At 44.6% G+C, this 18,525-nt stretch overlaps 8 protein-coding genes across 9 annotated transcripts; 4 read left to right on the top strand and 4 right to left on the bottom strand.

Annotated features, from left to right (window-relative positions):
* Positions 1 to 47: 47 nt before the first annotated feature.
* Positions 48 to 1,060, top strand: LOC6537505 (uncharacterized oxidoreductase TM_0325). Its single transcript, XM_002098015.4, has one exon. It carries the CDS (start codon positions 125 to 127, stop codon positions 917 to 919), a length of 795 nt encoding a protein of 264 aa, XP_002098051.1. The 5' UTR covers positions 48 to 124; the 3' UTR covers positions 920 to 1,060.
* Positions 1,061 to 1,201: 141 nt separating this feature from the next.
* On the bottom strand, positions 1,202 to 2,166 carry LOC6537504 (cyclopentanol dehydrogenase). Its single transcript, XM_002098014.4, has one exon. It carries the CDS (start codon positions 2,082 to 2,084, stop codon positions 1,311 to 1,313), a length of 774 nt encoding a protein of 257 aa, XP_002098050.1. The 5' UTR covers positions 2,085 to 2,166; the 3' UTR covers positions 1,202 to 1,310.
* A 371-nt stretch (positions 2,167 to 2,537) lies between these two features.
* Positions 2,538 to 3,502, bottom strand: LOC6537503 (3-oxoacyl-[acyl-carrier-protein] reductase). The gene has a single exon (XM_002098013.4). The coding sequence runs from the start codon at positions 3,448 to 3,450 to the stop codon at positions 2,677 to 2,679; it is 774 nt and encodes a 257-aa protein (XP_002098049.3). The 5' UTR covers positions 3,451 to 3,502; the 3' UTR covers positions 2,538 to 2,676.
* A 212-nt stretch (positions 3,503 to 3,714) lies between these two features.
* Positions 3,715 to 8,217, bottom strand: LOC6537502 (trichohyalin). The gene has a single exon (XM_002098012.4). The coding sequence runs from the start codon at positions 7,983 to 7,985 to the stop codon at positions 3,783 to 3,785; it is 4,203 nt and encodes a 1,400-aa protein (XP_002098048.1). The 5' UTR covers positions 7,986 to 8,217; the 3' UTR covers positions 3,715 to 3,782.
* A 272-nt stretch (positions 8,218 to 8,489) lies between these two features.
* LOC120321978 lies at positions 8,490 to 9,621 on the top strand. Its single transcript, XM_039376391.2, has 3 exons — positions 8,490 to 8,842; positions 8,900 to 9,303; positions 9,606 to 9,621. Exons 1-3 carry the CDS (start codon positions 8,702 to 8,704, stop codon positions 9,619 to 9,621), a joined length of 561 nt encoding a protein of 186 aa, XP_039232325.1. The 5' UTR covers positions 8,490 to 8,701.
* Positions 9,622 to 9,761: 140 nt separating this feature from the next.
* Positions 9,762 to 11,308, bottom strand: LOC6537498 (60S ribosomal protein L13a). The gene is made up of 3 exons (XM_002098010.4): positions 11,206 to 11,308; positions 10,590 to 10,830; positions 9,762 to 10,201 (listed from the first exon to the last, which is right to left on the bottom strand). The coding sequence occupies exons 1-3, from the start codon at positions 11,224 to 11,226 to the stop codon at positions 9,846 to 9,848; spliced, it is 618 nt and encodes a 205-aa protein (XP_002098046.1). The 5' UTR covers positions 11,227 to 11,308; the 3' UTR covers positions 9,762 to 9,845.
* Positions 11,309 to 11,736: 428 nt separating this feature from the next.
* Positions 11,737 to 18,307, top strand: LOC6537496 (CDC42 small effector protein homolog). Its single transcript, XM_002098008.3, has 3 exons — positions 11,737 to 11,869; positions 16,723 to 17,081; positions 17,588 to 18,307. The coding sequence occupies exons 2-3, from the start codon at positions 16,833 to 16,835 to the stop codon at positions 17,594 to 17,596; spliced, it is 258 nt and encodes an 85-aa protein (XP_002098044.2). The 5' UTR covers positions 11,737 to 11,869; positions 16,723 to 16,832; the 3' UTR covers positions 17,597 to 18,307.
* Positions 11,742 to 15,774, top strand: LOC6537497 (DPH4 homolog). 2 transcript variants are annotated; one of them, XM_015192891.3, is made up of 2 exons: positions 11,742 to 11,869; positions 13,025 to 15,774. In XM_015192891.3, exon 2 carries the CDS (start codon positions 13,025 to 13,027, stop codon positions 13,571 to 13,573), a length of 549 nt encoding a protein of 182 aa, XP_015048377.1. In that variant the 5' UTR covers positions 11,742 to 11,869; the 3' UTR covers positions 13,574 to 15,774. The 2 variants fall into 2 exon arrangements, with proteins under 2 accessions (XP_015048377.1, XP_002098045.1); XM_002098009.4 differs by lacking the exon at positions 11,742 to 11,869 and adding an exon at positions 11,921 to 12,965.
* Positions 18,308 to 18,525: the final 218 nt, after the last annotated feature.

Raw genomic sequence — 18,525 nt, 5'->3', positions numbered from 1 at the left:
TTAACCCAGCTCTAATCAGATTAAGAACCAAGTTCACGTTCTTAATGATCAGGGTTATATTTCCTCGATATGTCAGTTACATATGTAGTTTGGATATCCACTTAAAACTTGGAAATTTGGTTTGATGGGCAGCAAGGGCAAGGCTGGTCTGGACTTCTCCGGCAAGGTGGTGCTAATCACTGGTGCAGCCTCTGGGATCGGGGCTGCCGCGGCGGAAATGTTCTCAAAGCTGGGCGCCTGCCTGGCCCTGGTGGATCGGGAGGAGGAGGGCCTTATATCCGTGATGAAACGGTGCATGAAGACGGGCCTCGAGCCGTACGGCATAGCCGGAGATCTGCTCAAGCCGCCGGAGATCGAATGCATTGCGCGGAAGACAACGGAGCGCTACGAAGGCAGGCTAGATGTGCTGGTGAATGGTGCTGGCATCATGCCCACGGGAACGCTGCAGAGCACGGAACTGGCTTGCTTCACCCACGTGATGGAGGCCAATGTGCGGTCTGGGTTCTATCTGACCAAGTTGTTGCTCCCCCAGTTGCTCCATTGTAAGGGCAGCATTGTCAACGTGTCCAGCGTTTGCGGACTGCGCGCTTTTCCCAATCTGGTGGCCTACAACATGTCCAAGGCAGCGGTGGACCAGTTCACCCGCTCCCTTGCCCTGGATCTGGGTCCCCAGGGTGTCCGGGTGAACGCGGTCAATCCTGGTGTGATTCGCACCAATCTGCAAAAAGCTGGGGGAATGGACGAGCAGAGCTACGCCGAATTTCTGGAGCACTCGAAGAAGACACACGCCCTGGGTAGGATTGGGGAGCCAACGGAGGTGGCGGCCGCCATTTGCTTTCTGGCCAGCGAGTTGGCCAGTTTCGTGACTGGCGTGACCCTACCTGTGGACGGTGGCAAACAGGTCATGTGCCCCCGCTAGTCCCTGCTAGAATATTCTATCTGATCTCGTCCAGACGAATGTCTTTGCTTTTCCCTTGTTTCCCGCCGATTCAGTCCATTACTACCAAAATTCAAATTTTAAGTATTAAATTAAATCTTACGTACGTTGCCAATTATTAAAGGGCCACTTTCATTTAAACCCAATCCAAGGAACCATTCCCTTGAATATTAAAAAAATTAATTGTTGAAATTCGTTTAACCTCTCAATAGCGAACTACTAATTTAGATAGAATCTTATCCTTGACAAGAAAAGTATTTGAAATACAAGGTATTAAACGAGCTTCTTTAATTATATTTATTTTGGCCCATAATATTTGTAACATCCAAACATCGCTGGAAAGTAAATGTATTACGGATAAACACCTCGATTCTCATCTGGGGCACATGGCATGGCGACCACCGTCCACGGGCAGGCTGATTCCGGTGCTGAAGCTGGCCTCATCGCTGGCCAGGAAAGCAATGGCCGCAGCTACCTCCTTGACTTCGCCGGGACGACCCAAGGCATGGGTGATTCTGGCGTGCTCCAGGAACTTGGCGTATGCTTCCTGGTCCAGTCCACCTCGACGCTGAAGTTCAGTGATGATCACGCCGGGATTCACAGAGTTTACACGGACACCTTTGGGAGCCAGCTCCAGCGCCACGCACCTGGTAAACTGATCCACAGCAGCCTTGGAAACATTGTAAGCCAAGACTCCGGGAAAGGAACGGATGCCGTTGACACTGGACACGTTCACAATGTTGCCCTTGGTCTTGATCAGCTCCGGTGTGACCAGGTGGGTCAGCTGGTAGATCGACCGCACGTTGGTGCTCATTACGCGGTCGAACTGCTCCAGACTGGTGTTCTCGATGCTACCCAACTCCAAGATCCCGGCGTTGTTTACCAGCACGTCAATGCGCCCGTGGATGGCTAACGTGGCAGATACGATGCCCTGGACGTCCGACTCGTTGTTCATGTCCGCTGCCACCTGGAGTGGAGGCGCTCCTCCAGCCGCCACTATCTCCTCCGCGGTCTCCTTGAGCTTATCCACATTCCTGCCCACGATGGTGAGCAGGCCTCCCAGTTTGGCCAAGAGCACTGAAGTACCTGCTCCAATTCCTGAACTGGCACCGGTCACGATGATAACTTTATCTTTAAAACTGGGCATGTTGAGGCGATCCGCTGGAGGGCTGAAGTGATAATGATTGGTGACATTGAAGGCCCAGAAGTCAACAATATCCGAGGCTGCAATCCGATTACACTATCGATAGTCTGGAACCGCAAAAGCTACTTATTTCCAGCGGTTGTGAAATTCAAACAAAGTTAAGTGGAGTCGCGCTTTCGGCTGGTGTTAATTAACTTTTAACTTGATCTTTTTTTTCCAAATACTATGTATGTATGTATATATGATCGGTTATTGTTTTAAGTGGTAACTTTTTTAGGCAGAGAAGGTGTAAACCGAGACAGAATAATTCTAATGTCTTTGGTCTAAAAATACTTTTAGGTCTATTTTTGCAGATTTTTTGGGCAATACGAATCTTGACTTTGGACCATTTTAACAATTAAAACATTGTAGTTATAATCCACTTTTTGGGGAATGAAATATAATAAATTATAGAAATTTTATTCATACATCAAAATATTAGTTTATTATGAGAGATGTATTTTATTCGTATACTTTAAGTTAACTACTGAAAATGAGTAAATAAATTCGATAAATGCCACCGGGTAAATGTTTACTCCATTTGCTCATCCATATCTTATCTCGGGCACATAGCGTGGCGCCCACCATCGACGGGCAGACTGATTCCAGTGGTAAAGCTGGCCTGATCGCTGGCCAGGAAGGCAATGGCAGCCGCCACCTCCTTGACATCTCCAGGACGACCCAAGGCATGGGTTATCTTGCAGTGTTCCAGGAACTTGGCATAGGTCTGCTCGTCCATGCCGCCACGCTTGTGAATGTCAGTCACAATAACGCCTGGATTTACGGCGTTCACGCGGACTCCTTTGGGGGCTAGTTCCAGAGCCACGCAGGCCGTGAACTGGTCCACTGCCGCCTTAGACACATTGTAGGCCAGGACACCAGGAAAGGCGCGCAGTCCACATACACTGGATACGTTTACGATGTTACCCTTGGTCTTGACCAGCTCCGGAGTGGCCAGCATGGTTAGTTGGTACAGGGAGCGCACATTAGTGTTTATCAGGCGATCGAATTGTTCAAGGCTGGTGGTTTCGATGGAGCCCGTCTCCAAAATGCCCGCATTGTTAATGAGCACATCGATGCGGCTGTGCTTGGTCAGAGTGGCGTCCACTATCTGCTGCACCTCCGCCTCCTGAGTCATGTCTGCCCGCAGTTTCAAGGCCGGCGCTCCTCCGGCTGCCACAATGTTGTCGGCCGTCTCCTGTAGCTTCTCCACGTTGCGACCCACGATGACAAGGAGCCCTCCGAGTCTGGCCAAGTGGACGGCGACACTTGCTCCGATGCCAGAGCTGGCCCCGGTCACAATAATCACTTTGTCCTTGAAGGATGACATCGTGGGATGATTGGTTACGTTAAGCGAATTTCGATCACTGGAAACGATAGACATACAAACGATGTGCTTTCCACATCAGCTGTGCCGGAAAAGCTTTTCAAAAAGCTCTCCAGCGGTTGGAATTTTCAAAAGGTGCCAGTGGAAGATCATTATACCCGTTATACCCGAACTCTTATTTTAAATTATTTAGCGTCTTTTCTGAGTCCTGGAGTCCGAAGTTCTTTTCCCCCAACTAAACCACCGCCCCACACAAATAAAATCCACTTATAACACAGGCAAGATCGAAATTAAACCATAAACAAAACTGAAACTATTCTAAAAAGAAAATGAAATCAACATTGTTTGTAATCCACACCAAACCGCTGATCCTTCCATTCCTTGTAGAGGCGCTCGATGCTTTGGAGTGCGACGCATGAGATTGGGTCACGCAGGTCGCAACAATCGCGAAAGAGATTCCTGATCCCGCGTAAGGAGTCACTGCTCCTGGACAGCCGCCTCCACAACTCAGAAGTCTGCTCCTCGGAATTGCGACATATCTCGGCCAGGCGGCGGCTTTGTAGTTGGCTCTGTTGATTCATCAAGTGCTTGGCTTTGCGCCTCAGAGCTCCAACACCTCGTCGTGCAAAATCGCGGATGAACAACTTTTTGAGGTGAGACTTCAGCTCGACTTCAAAATTTAAAATTTTCTCCGAGACATTGGGCGAAATTGACTCGTTGGATGTTAACAGAGTCGACATAAGAGTCCTAAAGATTGGCTTGGGGAACAGCAATTTGCTATCAATCTCTTGCAGATAGATTTGCTCCAGTTCTTCTTTTTCCAGAGATGCATTCTCTTCCTCGAAACTCTCGATAAATCCGTCATTCTGGAATAATCTTATCACATACCTTGAAACTCGCAGAACTGACTCCTGCAAATATTTGTTTTTAGCTTCAGCCAGTTTTTTCTCTAGAAGAAAGTTCTCCGCGCCCAATATTTCCGGACTGCAATCGAATGCCCGAGCCTGCGATAGTAGCTGTCCAAAAACCCGTCTCTGCTGCAACGGATCCTCCTTCAGTCCGCAAGAATCCTGATTAACCTCAGATTGTTTGATCTGCGGAAAACGCTTCTTTCCAGTTCGTGTGCAGTAAGTCAAACCAATGCCACTTGACTTGTCTTCACTTGGTGCTCGTTCCTCGCTCGGTGCTGTCGCGTCAGTAGAGTAGGAACTTGGTGGTGGCCAATCGACCACCTGGTTGCGTACATAGGAACCGAAGGCTTCCCGCTGCGCTGAGTCTTGATATGGGATGGGTGGAGCACTTTGGCGCTCCACCGTGTAGGTCTTCTTGAGTGGACAGTACGTGCCCACGAGGGTGAAACAGGGTTCCGGAATCGCATCGCTATCGCTGCTAGAGCGGATGACGCCATTCCGACCCTGACTGGGAAAATGCTCTGCTCCGGACTCCTCTTGAGCACATCGAGCGCTACGCGTCTTTGAAGAGCCTGTCTTTGAAGATTGTAGCTTGTAACGTTTGCTGAAAGGATATTGAGCTTCCAGTTCTCCTGCTTCCAGCCGCAGCTTTTCAAGCACCTGAAACTTTTCCTGCACTTGCTGAATTATCCTGCTGTTCCTTTCTTCGAGCTTTTTTAACCGGACTTTGGCATTCTCATAACGATCGCCTTCTAGTTGCTGAGAATTTCGATTAACGTTCGTCACATCTTTGCCAGTTAGTCCTGGTTTCAACATGTCTCCTGGGGCATTCTCCACAGACCCATTCTCCGTCCAGATTTTTGATTTTCTTTCGCTTGTAACTTTCTTTAAGTTCTTTTCGTCACCCATATGTCCTACTCCTGCCCTGTGATCCCCTAGTCGACTTATTAGGTGCCCCTGCAGCCGCTTCGCCACCTTTCTTGCCTCACATTTCATCATGAGCTCTGTTTCCCCACTCTGTGATATCTCCTGGATTCTTATATCCCTCTCTATCTCCTCCTGATTCGGGCTTACTGGGTAACGTCGATCGAGCTCCTCTTCGTCTTGTTTTCCTCCGTTTCTTGCTTTCCAAACGAAACTTTTCTGGCTTTCTTTTTCCACCTTTTTCTTTTCCTGTCTTTCACTTGGTAATCGATCCAGTGCCTCTCGGTTATTTCCCTCAGCCCCTTCTCTTTCCCTGCGCCTATTTCCATCTTTAGTTATGCTCTCCTTAATTTTCCTTTCACGTTTCTCGCGTTCTTCTCTTTCCTTGTCTTCCTTTTGCGCTTGCTTTTGAAGCCACTTTCTAAGGAGCTTTTCTCTTTCCAAATCATCTTCGCATTTCTTTCTCTCCCGTGCTTCTCTTTCTACTTTGCTGCGTTTAAGCTTTTCCAACAGCCTTTCTTCAAGTCTTTCTTCTTCCTTGGCGATTCTTTCGCAATCTTCTTGCTCTTTTGTATCGAGTGCCCGTTTGAGTTGTTGCTCATTCCACTCTGCATCTCGCTCTTGTAAATCCTGGAATTTCTTTTTAAGGTCTTCAATTGTTTTCTCCTCTCGCTCACGTTCCTCGCAGGTCTTTCTTTCGAATGCTTCTCTTTCTTTTCGTTCGGCTTCTAGTTTTTCCAAAACTTGCCTTTCAAATACTTCTCTGCTTTGGAGTGATTTGAGACACTTTAAATCCTCTTCCCGCAATTTTTGTATTTCTTCCTTCTGTTTTTGCTCAGCTTCCAGCTTTTTCTCTAATTCTTTTCTTTCAAACTCTTCTTTTTCCTGGCGTTCGCTAAGATTTTTGAGTTCTTCCCGCCTTTGTCTTTCGAATTCCTCCCGTATTTTTCGATCGGCTTCTAGTTTTTCAAAAAATTTTCTCTCAAATTCTTTATCTGGGAGTTTTTCAAGTTTATCTTCTCGCTGTCTTTCCAATTCTTCCTTTTGTTTTAGGTCGGCTTTTAATTTTTTTTCCAATTCTTTTCGTTCAAACTCTTCTTTTTCCTGACGTTCCTTCAGAATCCTGAGCTCCTCTTGCCTATTTCTTTCAAACTCTTTCCGTTCTCTTCGTTCGTTTTCTAGTTTTTGCAAAACTTTTCTTTCAAACTCTTCTCTTTCCTGCCGTTCTTTAATGATTTTAGCCTCCTGTTCCCGCTTTCTCTCAATTTCCTCCCTATTCTTATCGTCCTGTCGATCAATTTGATCATTTCCCTTGCGTTCACTGGTCTCCAACTGCCTCTTCCTACATAACTCCTCCTTATGATCGCTTTCTGCTATTATTGGGGCATTTCTTCGTTCAAAGTCTTCTCTCTCCTGTCGCTGGCTAAAGCCAATAATTTTACTATTTTCTTGAAATTCTTTCCTTTCTTTCTCCACATTTTTTTGTTTAAGGTTTTTTCTTTCTGTCACATGCATCTGTAGATTCCTGGATTCTTTGTTCTGCTCCGCATTCCCGTCCAACCGCAACCGTTCAACTTGCGCCCTCTCCCGATGATACTTCTTGAGCTGCTCATAGGCCAGCACCTTCCGCCTGATGTTTTCTTCCCGAAGGTGCAACTGCTGCATCCGTCTCGCACTTTGGGTAGTGTCGCTATCGACCGGCACGGACTTGGTGTTTTGGAACAAGTGGCTAGTTTCATGTCGATCGTCTGGTTTCGGCTCTAGACTTGCTCCCTGCTGAATTTCCACAAACTGAGATGAAGGTGAACTGGGGCGTCGCTTGGCCCACGAACGCTCCTCTTGCAGACGCTGCTCATTTCGCTTTTTCAACAACAAATGGCGCTCGTGGTCGCGCCGCTCCTTGACTTTTATCTGCTGCTCCCGCAATCGTCGGTCGCGTAGTTGACGCGCCTTTTCCAGGCGCTGCTTTTCCAGCATCTGCTCTTTGGCCAGCAGAGTCCTCTGACGTTCTCGCTCCTGCTCCCTGAGCTGCCGCTGCGCGAGATCCCGTTCCCGGCGCTTCAGAATTTCGCGCTGTTTTCGCTCGCGCTCGCAAAGATCACGTTCAGCCCGTGGCGTGAGCAGTGGGACATCCGCCTGGACACCGATCGTCTTGACGCGTTTCCGTTGCCTCGACACTGTGGCCAGCGGTTTCGGCTTAAGACACTTCGCGGATGGCTGCTGCAAGCTCCACACTTCCTGTTCCTCACGCCAGTACCGGTCTTCCAGCTGGTCCAGATGTCGCATCCTCCGTCTCCACTCAAACGAAGACGACTTAAGCCGCCTCCTGTTCATGCTGCTGCTCGACGGCATCGGGGCCAACACCTGACGCGGACTGATGCGTCGCAGCCGTTGACGTCCCTCCTCGTCCAGGAGCAGGCGAAGGTCCAGACTGCAGTTTGCCAGGTTGGTGAAGGGTAGTGACAGGTGGCCCGTTTCCCGCAGCTGGCGAAGAATCAGCTCCACGAGGTAGTCCTTCGCCCTGCGTTCCTCCTTGGTGGCTCGTCTAAACACGTTCATCCACTTGGCGCACAGGTTGAGATCCATGGCAGTCGCCTGTCGGGAAGTCAGTCTGCGCATAATCCTCGCGTTCTGGCGGTAACTGTCCTCCAATCGACTCCTCCTGCCGCGATTCATTTCATCGGTTTTCTTGGCGTTGGTCATTGTAATTTGAATGCTTTAAAATAGTATTTTTACTGTATTTCTTTAAATCATACTTGCACAACCCTACTGAAGAAATCAAAGTACTGTCACGACTCGGGTAAATTCTTTAATATTGATCTTTGGCTTGCTCTGATTCTAAAAACTCAAAACAAAACTGAGTTCCTTCACCTCAGTCTCCGAAAGTAGCAGTGTATCAATAACCATGCTTTTACTTTTAAACGAATCTAGTATAGTCGTTTCTTTTTAGAAGGTTTAATAAAACTATATGATTTTATTATACATAACAAATACTACGATATTAAATCCATTTGAATAAACTCCGTTTCTGGAGTGAGCTGTGAAAGTACCTGAAAATTATTTAAAATAATTGCTTATTTAGTTTTGCTAAGAATTAAAATTGGCTTTTTATAAAAAAACATGTCTGTATAGAGATTGAAATATGTTTAATTTTTTAAAACCCCAATTTTAGAAACAACAAAACCTGAATCCTTATCACAAACATAAAACTGTTATCCCAGTAAACTCAGTGAAATTCTTATCCTCGTAAATAACATAACATAAGCCAGCAATTGTTTATTAAGATAGCAATAAGTTTTCCATTCCTTTGAGTGCGTCGTGTTTTATACATACATAAATAGCTTAATAGGTTAAGCTCTGAGATGGCATGGATTTTTCCATGAACAAAACTTTTCCTTTCTCCTATTTTAGAACTATGGATGTGGCTGGTTACTGATATGAAGTCATTATCCACTGCATATTTTCCTATAAAAACAAAGTCCAGAACTAGAAGCTGCACAGTAATACTTTCTATACGTCGCAAAATGCATTCGTATATCATTGCAGCTTTAGCTTTCTTGGTAAGTCCTCAAAAGATAGTTGTTCAACGTGTGTATGATCCTGGAACATTATTTCAGAGCTACACGTGTGGCACTCCAACGAATTCAGAAGCTCCCACTTTGAATACAGCAAAGCCAGAGAATTCCAATTGGACCGTAGAGACCTCTACACCAGTCGACACAATAGACTGGAACAATGAGTTTTGGATAACCACCACTCCGCTGCCTCCGATAGTCACTTTGCCCGATGCGGACAAGATGATTTTGTGCAAATTTCTGGGTTCATTTCAGACATTTAGAACGTTGCTCTTCACAGTCATCTGGTCCGCTAACATGGAGTTCCTGTCCAACGCGGAGAAACATTTCGCCAACGAGTTTCGAGAGGAAATGGACCGGTCAAGCACCTCATCTGATCACGATTACTTGGAAATGGACCCAGTGCAAGCGAACGCAATATTTCAAAACGCGACTGCCTACAAGGAGTATGTTAAGGATAATGTCGTTAAGGAAAACACACTTAAAATGCTCATCAAAATATTCGAAGGAATACAAATTATCCATAAGCAAATAATGGACGGTGAAATTAAAGCTAAAAACAGTATCAGCAAGGAAACCGCGGAATCAGAAGCGGAATTTTTCAAATCATTTGAAAATATGAAGGAACCAAACAATGATGACATATTAAATCTATTGAATAATTGGGAAACAAAGCTAAAACATAGATATCAGTGTTCAAAATCGCTGATACTGAAAAAGCTATTTTAGCTCTTACAATTATTTGTAGCGTTGACCTTAAATAAAGATAAATTTCATACACGCTGCATAAACATACAAATATGCAAATTGTATGAAAAGATCGGTAAACTTCCGCTAATCTTTTATATTTCATTAAGACGATGTTTGTTTGTAAACAAATATGAGACCCTTAAGGACGAGTTTGTTTTTTAAACTAGATGTTGTTTTATTCTCTTTTAAAAAACTTCTACGCATCTGAACGTATGTAATTCTGCCCTTGTTGTTTCCCTTAAACCTCGTAGCCGTAGGATTTGATGATTTTGTTGAAGGGCTCGGCGGCCTTCGCGATGTTCTCGCGCGCCTTGACCGTCAGCTTCTTCAGCTCGCGGTTGTGCTTGAGGGTGACACGGAGCTTGGCCTTGCGCTTGCGCTCCAGGCTCTTGATCACATCCTGGTAGTGCCAGCCGACCTCGTGCGACAGGCGACCGACCTGGCAGTACTTGCGGTCGGAACGCAGGGTCAACACACGCATAGCGATGGGCACGACGACGCGGCGACGCTTGTCGTAGGGCGATGGGATGCCGTCGAACACACGCAGACGGGCGAGGGCGGCTTGGCCACGCTTGGTCTTGTGTGGGATCATTCCTGAAATGGAGAAAATAGCATGTGAGTCGGGATTTACAATTGTGGCGGGAGGTTTAGCTAGGTGAAAGCATCAGTTGAGAGTTGGTTACACGGTTTCTCGTTCAAATAATGTAGGTAAGAATGTAATATTCATCATGTCGAGTGGAGGAGCAGCTTCCAATCAGTTTTAATTGCTTACCTAAAAGAGTAAAGAAAATAATGATTAATAGGTGAATTATCGGGTTGGGTATTCGAGGTTGGAGCAGCAGCAACTGTAGCAGTATCTCTCAGTTATGTTTCGTTTACACGGTTTCTCGTTCAAATAATGTAGGTAATAAGTTTAAAAACATCATGGAACTGCTCTGAACTCAACTATCTCCTCCGGGTGGCGAAGGGTGAGAGTACATACCTCGGACAGCCTTGTAGAAGATGCGAGACGGGGCACGGAAGTGGAATGGACCACGGGCCGGGTTCACGTTGCACCGCTTGCGCAGGTAGGCCAGGAACTTGATCTTGTTCCTGTAGAAGTGTCCGGAAAGGTTCAGCTCCTCGCAGCGGACAACGGCCACCTTGCCGCCCTGCAACAGGTACTTGGCCACCACGGAGGCCAGGCGGCCGAGCAAATGGCCGCGACCATCAATAACAACGGTCTGAAGTTAAAAGGGAAATTTAAGTTAAATAAGAAAAACAATTCGGATTCGGTGGGGGAGGTTAGGTTTGCCCGCAAACGCATAAACAAATGTGTGTGGAAACATAGACTCGTTGAGACACGTTGTTTTTCATTAACAACCAAATCATTACACTGTTTTTTTGCCTTGGGCTAAGAGCTCACTTCGGGCTTGCACAGATGCCGTGTATTTTGGCACGTGTACGACGCGACGCCCTTTCGCACACTCAAAACAGCACTTTTACGCCTCTAGTTTGCTTATTTTAGCACTCGCACTGTTGGGCACTATTGCGCGCAATACTTTCCACACATTTGCTTAGGCCTCGCACCGTTTTATTTGCATTTTTTCGGCACTTACCCTGTTCGTCAAACCAGTCATTTTTACGAACCGCACGGAAAGAAGGCGGAAGTTGCGTTGACAGTTCGACCATCGCTTCGCAGGGTTGCTTTGGATATCGGAACTAGTTCACAGTGACCTTTTGCGCTGCCACATTTTTAGCTAGCCGAGACACAAACCTTGTTGTCGTTGAACGATAACCATATTTCTCTAAAATACGCAATATGTCCTTACTAATAATTACACTTTTGTTGTGCTGTTCTTCGGAGACTCGTCGCATCGCTTAGCATCGATATAACAAAAAAAAAATCGATATTCGCTGCATCGGTGTTTTGTTCCATCGCTAGAAACTTTTAAAGTTTAAACACTTTTGTCTGCTGTAAACGTTTAACGCGCTGCTTGCAAGTTGCAACCCCTAAGTCGCAGTGAATAAACGCGAGTTAAGTGCTGGCTGAATACAGCTTCACATGACGACACTTGCTATATGCGGGCGAGAGCAAGGCGTGTGCTTCGGTGTTCGAAAAAGTGCTGAGAACAAGCGACTGAAAAGTTCTGAAAAGTGCGTGGGTTGTACCACTTACCGCTCCCCCCGAAAAACAACAGTGCTCAATTAATAAACAAATCGGCGGCGCAACAAGATATTTCCACACGTAATCTGGGAGCAGGAAAGTCGTCACCTTATAAGGCAAGTTTTGAATTGCCAGCGGCGGCACCCACGAAAATCATATGTGCATTCTAAATTAGGTGTCCCCTGTTCGATGTTCGATGTTCTGCCATTAATTAATTAGCTCGAAGTTCCGGTCTCGGGGCAAGTTGCTTGCCTCTTTCCATTTTCGCTAAATTTGAAATTGGGTCAGCGTGTGCGATGCCACATTCGCTGTTCGTGTTAATACGGGCTGTATTTTTTTTTGGTTGCCGCTGCTAACCAGTTTATTGACCTTGTTTTTGGCTCTCCAAGTGCAATTGGGGCCTGACTTTTGACAATATGTCCGACTTTTCTTTTTTATGAGGATTGGGGAACGGCATCTATGGACGGACTGTAAATTATGACCGGCGCACATGCAATGCATTTTCCAGCTCTTATTTGTGTGGATATGAATGTTTATCGCACCCTAGCAACATAAATATTATATATACAAAAAAAAAATATACACGCTCAATCAAAAACACTCCTTTCTTGGGGACATTTCCCATTTCCGTTAATCCAGCAACAAAGGCTGCGTGCGTGTGTATGTGTGGGTGTGACTGAGTGCGTGAGATGGGGGTGCCGTTTTCATATTGATTAAATGAACTGTTATTTATTCCATCGAGCGACACGTTCCATGTAAATAACAAACAGCTGTTTTGGACATTCGAATATTAGTGTTGGTAAACACCACGCTTTTTAATCGCACATTTTTTACGGCGTTTCAAGAATAAACAAATTTGCCATAATTTTGGCATCTAAAATCAGGCTTTATTTGTGAAAAGATTCGTTTTAAACTTACATTTGAGATGTAAACTCAATGGCAAATGATCAAGTTTTCAACTATCAGTTACCTAATCTAAACATTGAGATTAATGTGACTCACAAAAACAATTTGCAAGATAAACTTTAAAATAACTTAACTAAATGCTGCATACCAAGTACTGCATCATTACCAGTTTAACATAAATCTTTTATGTATTGGTACATAAAATTACAAACTAGTTAAATATTGATAAAGTGTATGGTTTAAGTGGTGTTTAAGTGGTTTAAATTCTTATAAATCATATGAGGGAATCCTACCTTTAGACTAAAAGTAAGTACAAAGATATTTATGTTTTCAATAGAAAAACTTCACGGATTTCCCCTTTCCAGATGCCCGACTTCTATGAACTCTTGAATGTGTCATCCACGGCCAGTTTCGAGGAGATCAAAGGCAGCTACAAACAATTGATACTACAATGTCATCCCGACAAATTGCGGCAACTCGATGACCCAAATCCGGGATCGGAGCTCCAGAACAGCGATTTCAATGCAATAAACGCGGCGTGGAACACGCTGAAAGATCCCATTAGGCGCAAGTACTACGACGCCGAACTGCTGCAGTCGAAATTCCGAGCCCATAGCAACATATACGCCACTGTCGTGCTGGATGAAATGCAGCGGATCCAAGTGGAAATCGAAGAAGACGACGAGGCACCGGCACCTCCATCACCACCTCCACCTCCCTCACGAGCATCTGATTCGGAATACGATGCAAACAAAAGACCGGCGACAATGTGGAGCTACGCGTACGACTGCCGATGCGGCGGACAGTATCTGTTCGATGGACCCGCAGACGATGATGAGTCACCCGAAGTGATTGTGGAGTGCAACGAGTGCTCTTTAGTGATTATTGTGAAACAAGCCGCAAGTTGTAAATAAAGAAAAGCGGAGGGGGAAATAATGGAACTGCTACCCAGCACAATGCTTCTGCTTTAAACTATTCGATTAAGAGCTCTTTGAAAACGAAGTTTATACTCTATACCGTTTACTGGGTTCTTGAACCCCGGGCTCCCTTTTCATATGCAAAGCATGTTGTCATCGACATCGACGTTGTGCATTTCGACCCTGCCCCTTTCTTTGTCGCCTGTTGTGCTCAAAAGTGATGTAATCAATTGGTGGTACATTACTTTGATTTGGGTTCCCACTCCCGCGACTTATTCATTATTTATATCAATTTATTAAATAGTATTTAACTATATCCCATTTAACGAATCGTAGCTCCATCGACTTCCATTGGATTCAATGGGGTATTAAGTTCTTTAAACGTAATTGTATTTACTCGAGTTTGCCCATTTTTCGCTTTTTGTGAAGATTCAATAACCCTGCCTGATCGCAGCAACGTCGACGATGATGTCAGCACTGCAAAGGCCCAAAAAAGCTTAAAAATACTTATAAATAACTGTGTAGAGAGCATACGAAAAAGCAGAGTGCCCGCGTCGGGAATCCATTTATTTATGATTATTGCAAAGTAATTTGCAGTAGATGGGCAAATACGCACACCCAGTCCGTCGGAGATTTTTTGTTGTGATTGGTTTTTATCAATGCCCCTTGGAAAATCTCTGGCCACCGGATAAATACATCACTCGATCTCGATGGTTAATTAACGATTGTCTAGCTTTCGATTTCTAAACGTGCACATGACTGTCTATAGTGAGTGTGTCCATATGCTAGTCTGCGCATAAGAGTGCTATTAACATAAAGCGGCAGACGGGCTTAATAAACACTTGATTTCCAGCCCCAGTTCGAGTTCGGTTTATATGAGAAAACAACAGGCGGTGGAAAACGTGCGTACCTTTCGAATATGAACTGTTACATTTGTATATTACACTGCAGGAAATACCTGACACCTGTCTTGGAAAATGTTTGTTTTCTAATAAGGTGCAAATAATAACGAGTGCTTAAATGAAGCTATTTTTTTGCTGCCTTAGGATGACTAAAAAGAAAGTATTTAAATCTAAATGCATGGCCATTGTATAACCTTTTTTTTTTGGTGCAGCTATCTCGGTTATCTCTCACTTTAATAGGCTTTTGACACAGAAAATTGAAACGCTTTAGCGCATTTGGCCCTCATTCATTTCGTCATTCCGTCAATTATTCCTGCGTAGTTGCCTTAGTGGCAAGTTGTTCGCACACTGAGGAAAAAAGAAGTGGAATACACATTATGGAATATAAAGTAATAGAAGCATCATTTGAGATTTTCTAATAAATTTACTTGCAGTTAAGATTATACATAAGTAACATTAAGTTATTTTTCAAGTACCAAAAAGTACATTTACAATGATGAAATATTAAACATTTGTTTGGGTTAGGGTAACATTTAAATATTTAATTTTTTGTTAGATAGAGCAAATCACTTAGATTACATTTACCCAAATTCTTTTATGTATTTTTTTTTTGGGGGAATTGTCTATAAATTTAATTCGATTTAGAGTTCAAGTTCGGGCTGATTTCTTACAGTGCGCCACTTTTGTTGTGTGACACGCGTCGCGATTTGAGATAATAACGTTAGTAACGTTCGCTCTCGGAAAGTGCAGATATGTTGGCTACAATAAGCCGGACCGAGCTCCATCTCCATCTCCAGCTCCATCCACTGCCCCAAGTCAGACGACCATTGGCATATTCCAACTCCACATCGCTGCCCTGCCGCCTGGCACTTTCATTTCGGTTTCACTCGGCATTAAGGCATTAAAGACGCTTGAGCAGCTTTAATTGCCCAGTGGCCAGAAGAAAGACTAAAGACGAAAGACCGAAGACGAAAGACTGCGCAACACGCGTAGAAAGCCCAAGAAGTTTGCCTGTCATAGCCACTAACCATCTTTGTGATCTAATGGCAGCTTAAATTGGAACTCCGTTAGAAGGAAAGCGATGAAGGGGCATTATGTAGTTATGTACTTTCAATAGTGCTGAATTAGTTCAGTTGTTATTTACACAAATATGTAAATTCTAAACTATTTAGTTTAGTTATTGAAACAATACAGGTCAACACATATCCTGCTAGAATTTAAACATAAACCAATTTCAAATCGCTTTCCTGAATGTGAAATGTAATAATAAATCTGATTGCCATCGTTTAAATTTGAGTGACAAATGCGCATATGTATATTTTTGAAAACAGTTGTCCGTATTTTGTTTTGGATTTTGTGTCGTCCAGAACAACTGATGGTTATGGAGCCATATAGCTTTCGGTATTTATACAGATGACTTAAGGATTGCTCTTCAATTGAAACCGCACAGAAACCAGTCAAAAAAAAGGCCAACAAGATCTTCCCCAGAACCCGAACTAGTTGAGTCAGCAGACCACGAAGATCGTGAGTGATAGCTTCGAAGTCCCGTCTTCTTTGTGGTTCCTTTTGTGTTTTTCTTTTAATCATTTTTCTTTTAATTACACAAAAATGCCAATTAATTGTTGATTTCTTGTATCACTTATGCTATATTTTTCTTTCACAACTCAGCGTCTTCTCAGGCAACGCCTCGGGCCTTATACTTATAATTCTGTTGTTCTGTTTTGGTTTCTGTTTCTGTTTTGCGAGTCTGCAATGCCTGACCAAGGTGGCCGCCGCACCTGATTCTGTGTCTGTATCCGAGTTGCTAGCCAAGTGAAAAGCTGGTAGCAAGTGGAACAGCAAGTAGAGCGGGCAAACAGCATGCAGATGCAGATAGGCCTCCCACACCTTCCACAGCCAGCAGAATGAATCGCACATCTCTGTACGTCACTGGTTTTCTGGAGCAACGCAAATGGTTGGTTGTGGGTCCATAGTTGGCTCTTTTGGGTTGGAACTGAATACACATATTCTTATTTCCCATTAGCTATATTTATGTATTAATAAAAAGTTGGTTTAAGCCTATAACTATAGTTATATCTACTAATTTGACTAATTGGATTATCATCTGCAAATGCAAGAAGATGGCCATCAACCTGAAAGGTGTAGCGATTGATAGGGTTATTAATTGAATAACAACATTTAAATTCAATTCTTAACTTCATAAAGTATTTACTTAATCGCTCAACCGCCTTTTGATCATTTTAGGAGTCACAGCCAGCCTGGCTGGGAGCAGCTGCCTCACGATTGATCGTCCGCAACACCGGAATACTGAATCGCCGTCCAGCGCCTGCCAGCTAGCCAAGAGCAAGGGGAAGATGGCCAGCACCGGCGAGATCTGGCTGCAGTGGTTCTCGTGCTGCTTCCAGCAGCAGCGATCGCCCTCCCGCCGCCCACACCAACGCCTGCGCATCGACCGGTCCATGATCGGCAATCCCACCAACTTCGTCCACACGGGCCACATCGGATCCGCGGACGTGGAGCTGTCGGCCAACCGCCTCAACGCGATCTCAACCCAGATGCAGAGCAAGGGCGGCTACGAGACCAACTCAATACACTCGCTGCATGTGAGTTGACTTAACCAACTTGGCCGATTGGTGTCCAAACTAACTGCTTCATGGGAATCACGCCGTGAATCAATGGTCGCAATCCATTTTATTCATATATCTACATCTTCAGTTGCTTGTGAATGTTCTACAACGAAACAAAAAATAGCAAATGTTCAGTTCTCCATTCAGTTCTCCCCAGAGTTCCATTTACTAGGGGCTTAACCCACATCCCAGCGATTGAGCTTCCCATTGAACGGCGAATAACACACCCCACTCTACCAAAATTCAATGAATCTACCCCTTTTATCGACACACATATATACGTATGATCATGTTGATAAGACCTCCCCTGCCTCCTAATCCCCTTGTCTCACCCACGAATACCTCTCATATGGAGCTAATTGAGACAACGGAGCTGTTGAGCTCTGGGCGGGCACTGGACACGGTCTAGTGCGTCGCTTAAATGGTTGACAAGCACATGGTCCTCGACTCATGTTTCTTTCGGTTTTGCTCTTCATTCGCAGGCTTGCTGATGGAAGCCCCCATCACCTGGCAACACCATCACCATCTCCGCTATGAAGTGCATCTCGTGCAATTTTCTACAGAGGAGGAGGACTGGGCCAGGGACAGGAGAGGAGCAGCAGACATACCTTTTACGATTCGTGGCAAAAATGGGAGGGAGTGGAGGCCTAAACGGCGCCCAGATCTGGAAGTCATAAGGAGGTGCTTAGATTAGGTTCCACATAAGAACAAAAAAAATAGAAACCAGACTGCGAGACAACGGAATGCATTTCGGCTTTTATACGCGGACCCACTCGATTTTGGGTGATTTGCTTTTTGTGAGTATTAGCTAAATGAAAAATTGCAAAGAGTGCCAAGCGACCAAAATCAAGCGACCATTAAGCCTGAAACGATTTACACACAGAGTTTCAGGATTAGGTATCATTTCGAAATGTACTTAATGACAAAACAAAAGGAATCCAGGGGGAACTCCAGTTGATTTCCTATACATAATGATTACCATTTCCAAAGCCCATTTTTAAAATCGTCTATTAAGCTCCTACGAAAACTGCCTTATAATCACCAACAGCAATAAATAGTCTGACCCATGGTTTTTGGCTGAAACGGTGCAACTAGCAAAACTTAATTTACAAAAGCTGATGTAGCACTTACACAGCGTATATACACAGCGATAATAGGGCAAAGTGTCGCACAATCATTTTCAATACACAAAGTAATCAGTTTTAGATCGTCTTTGATATTTGAGTGCTTGGGGAGTGCATCTCAACAGGATTAGATCCCATGCAGACTGGAGTATGTTGCTTTTTCTGGGCCAGCGACAATTCACCTTAGATGGACAAGTACCTTTGTAGAACCCCGTTTCAAGAAGCATACATATATAGTTGTGAAATCAGATGCCGTTGTAGATAACAAAGGAGAAGAAAGAGTTTAGAATGCGTTG

The sequence above is a fragment of the Drosophila yakuba genome, chromosome 3R (genome assembly GCF_016746365.2).
Source record: "Drosophila yakuba strain Tai18E2 chromosome 3R, Prin_Dyak_Tai18E2_2.1, whole genome shotgun sequence".
Taxonomy (NCBI): Eukaryota; Metazoa; Arthropoda; class Insecta; order Diptera; family Drosophilidae; genus Drosophila; species Drosophila yakuba.
The sequence above is the reverse complement of the archived record's forward strand: the minus strand, read 5'-3'. Positions and strand labels throughout refer to the sequence as shown.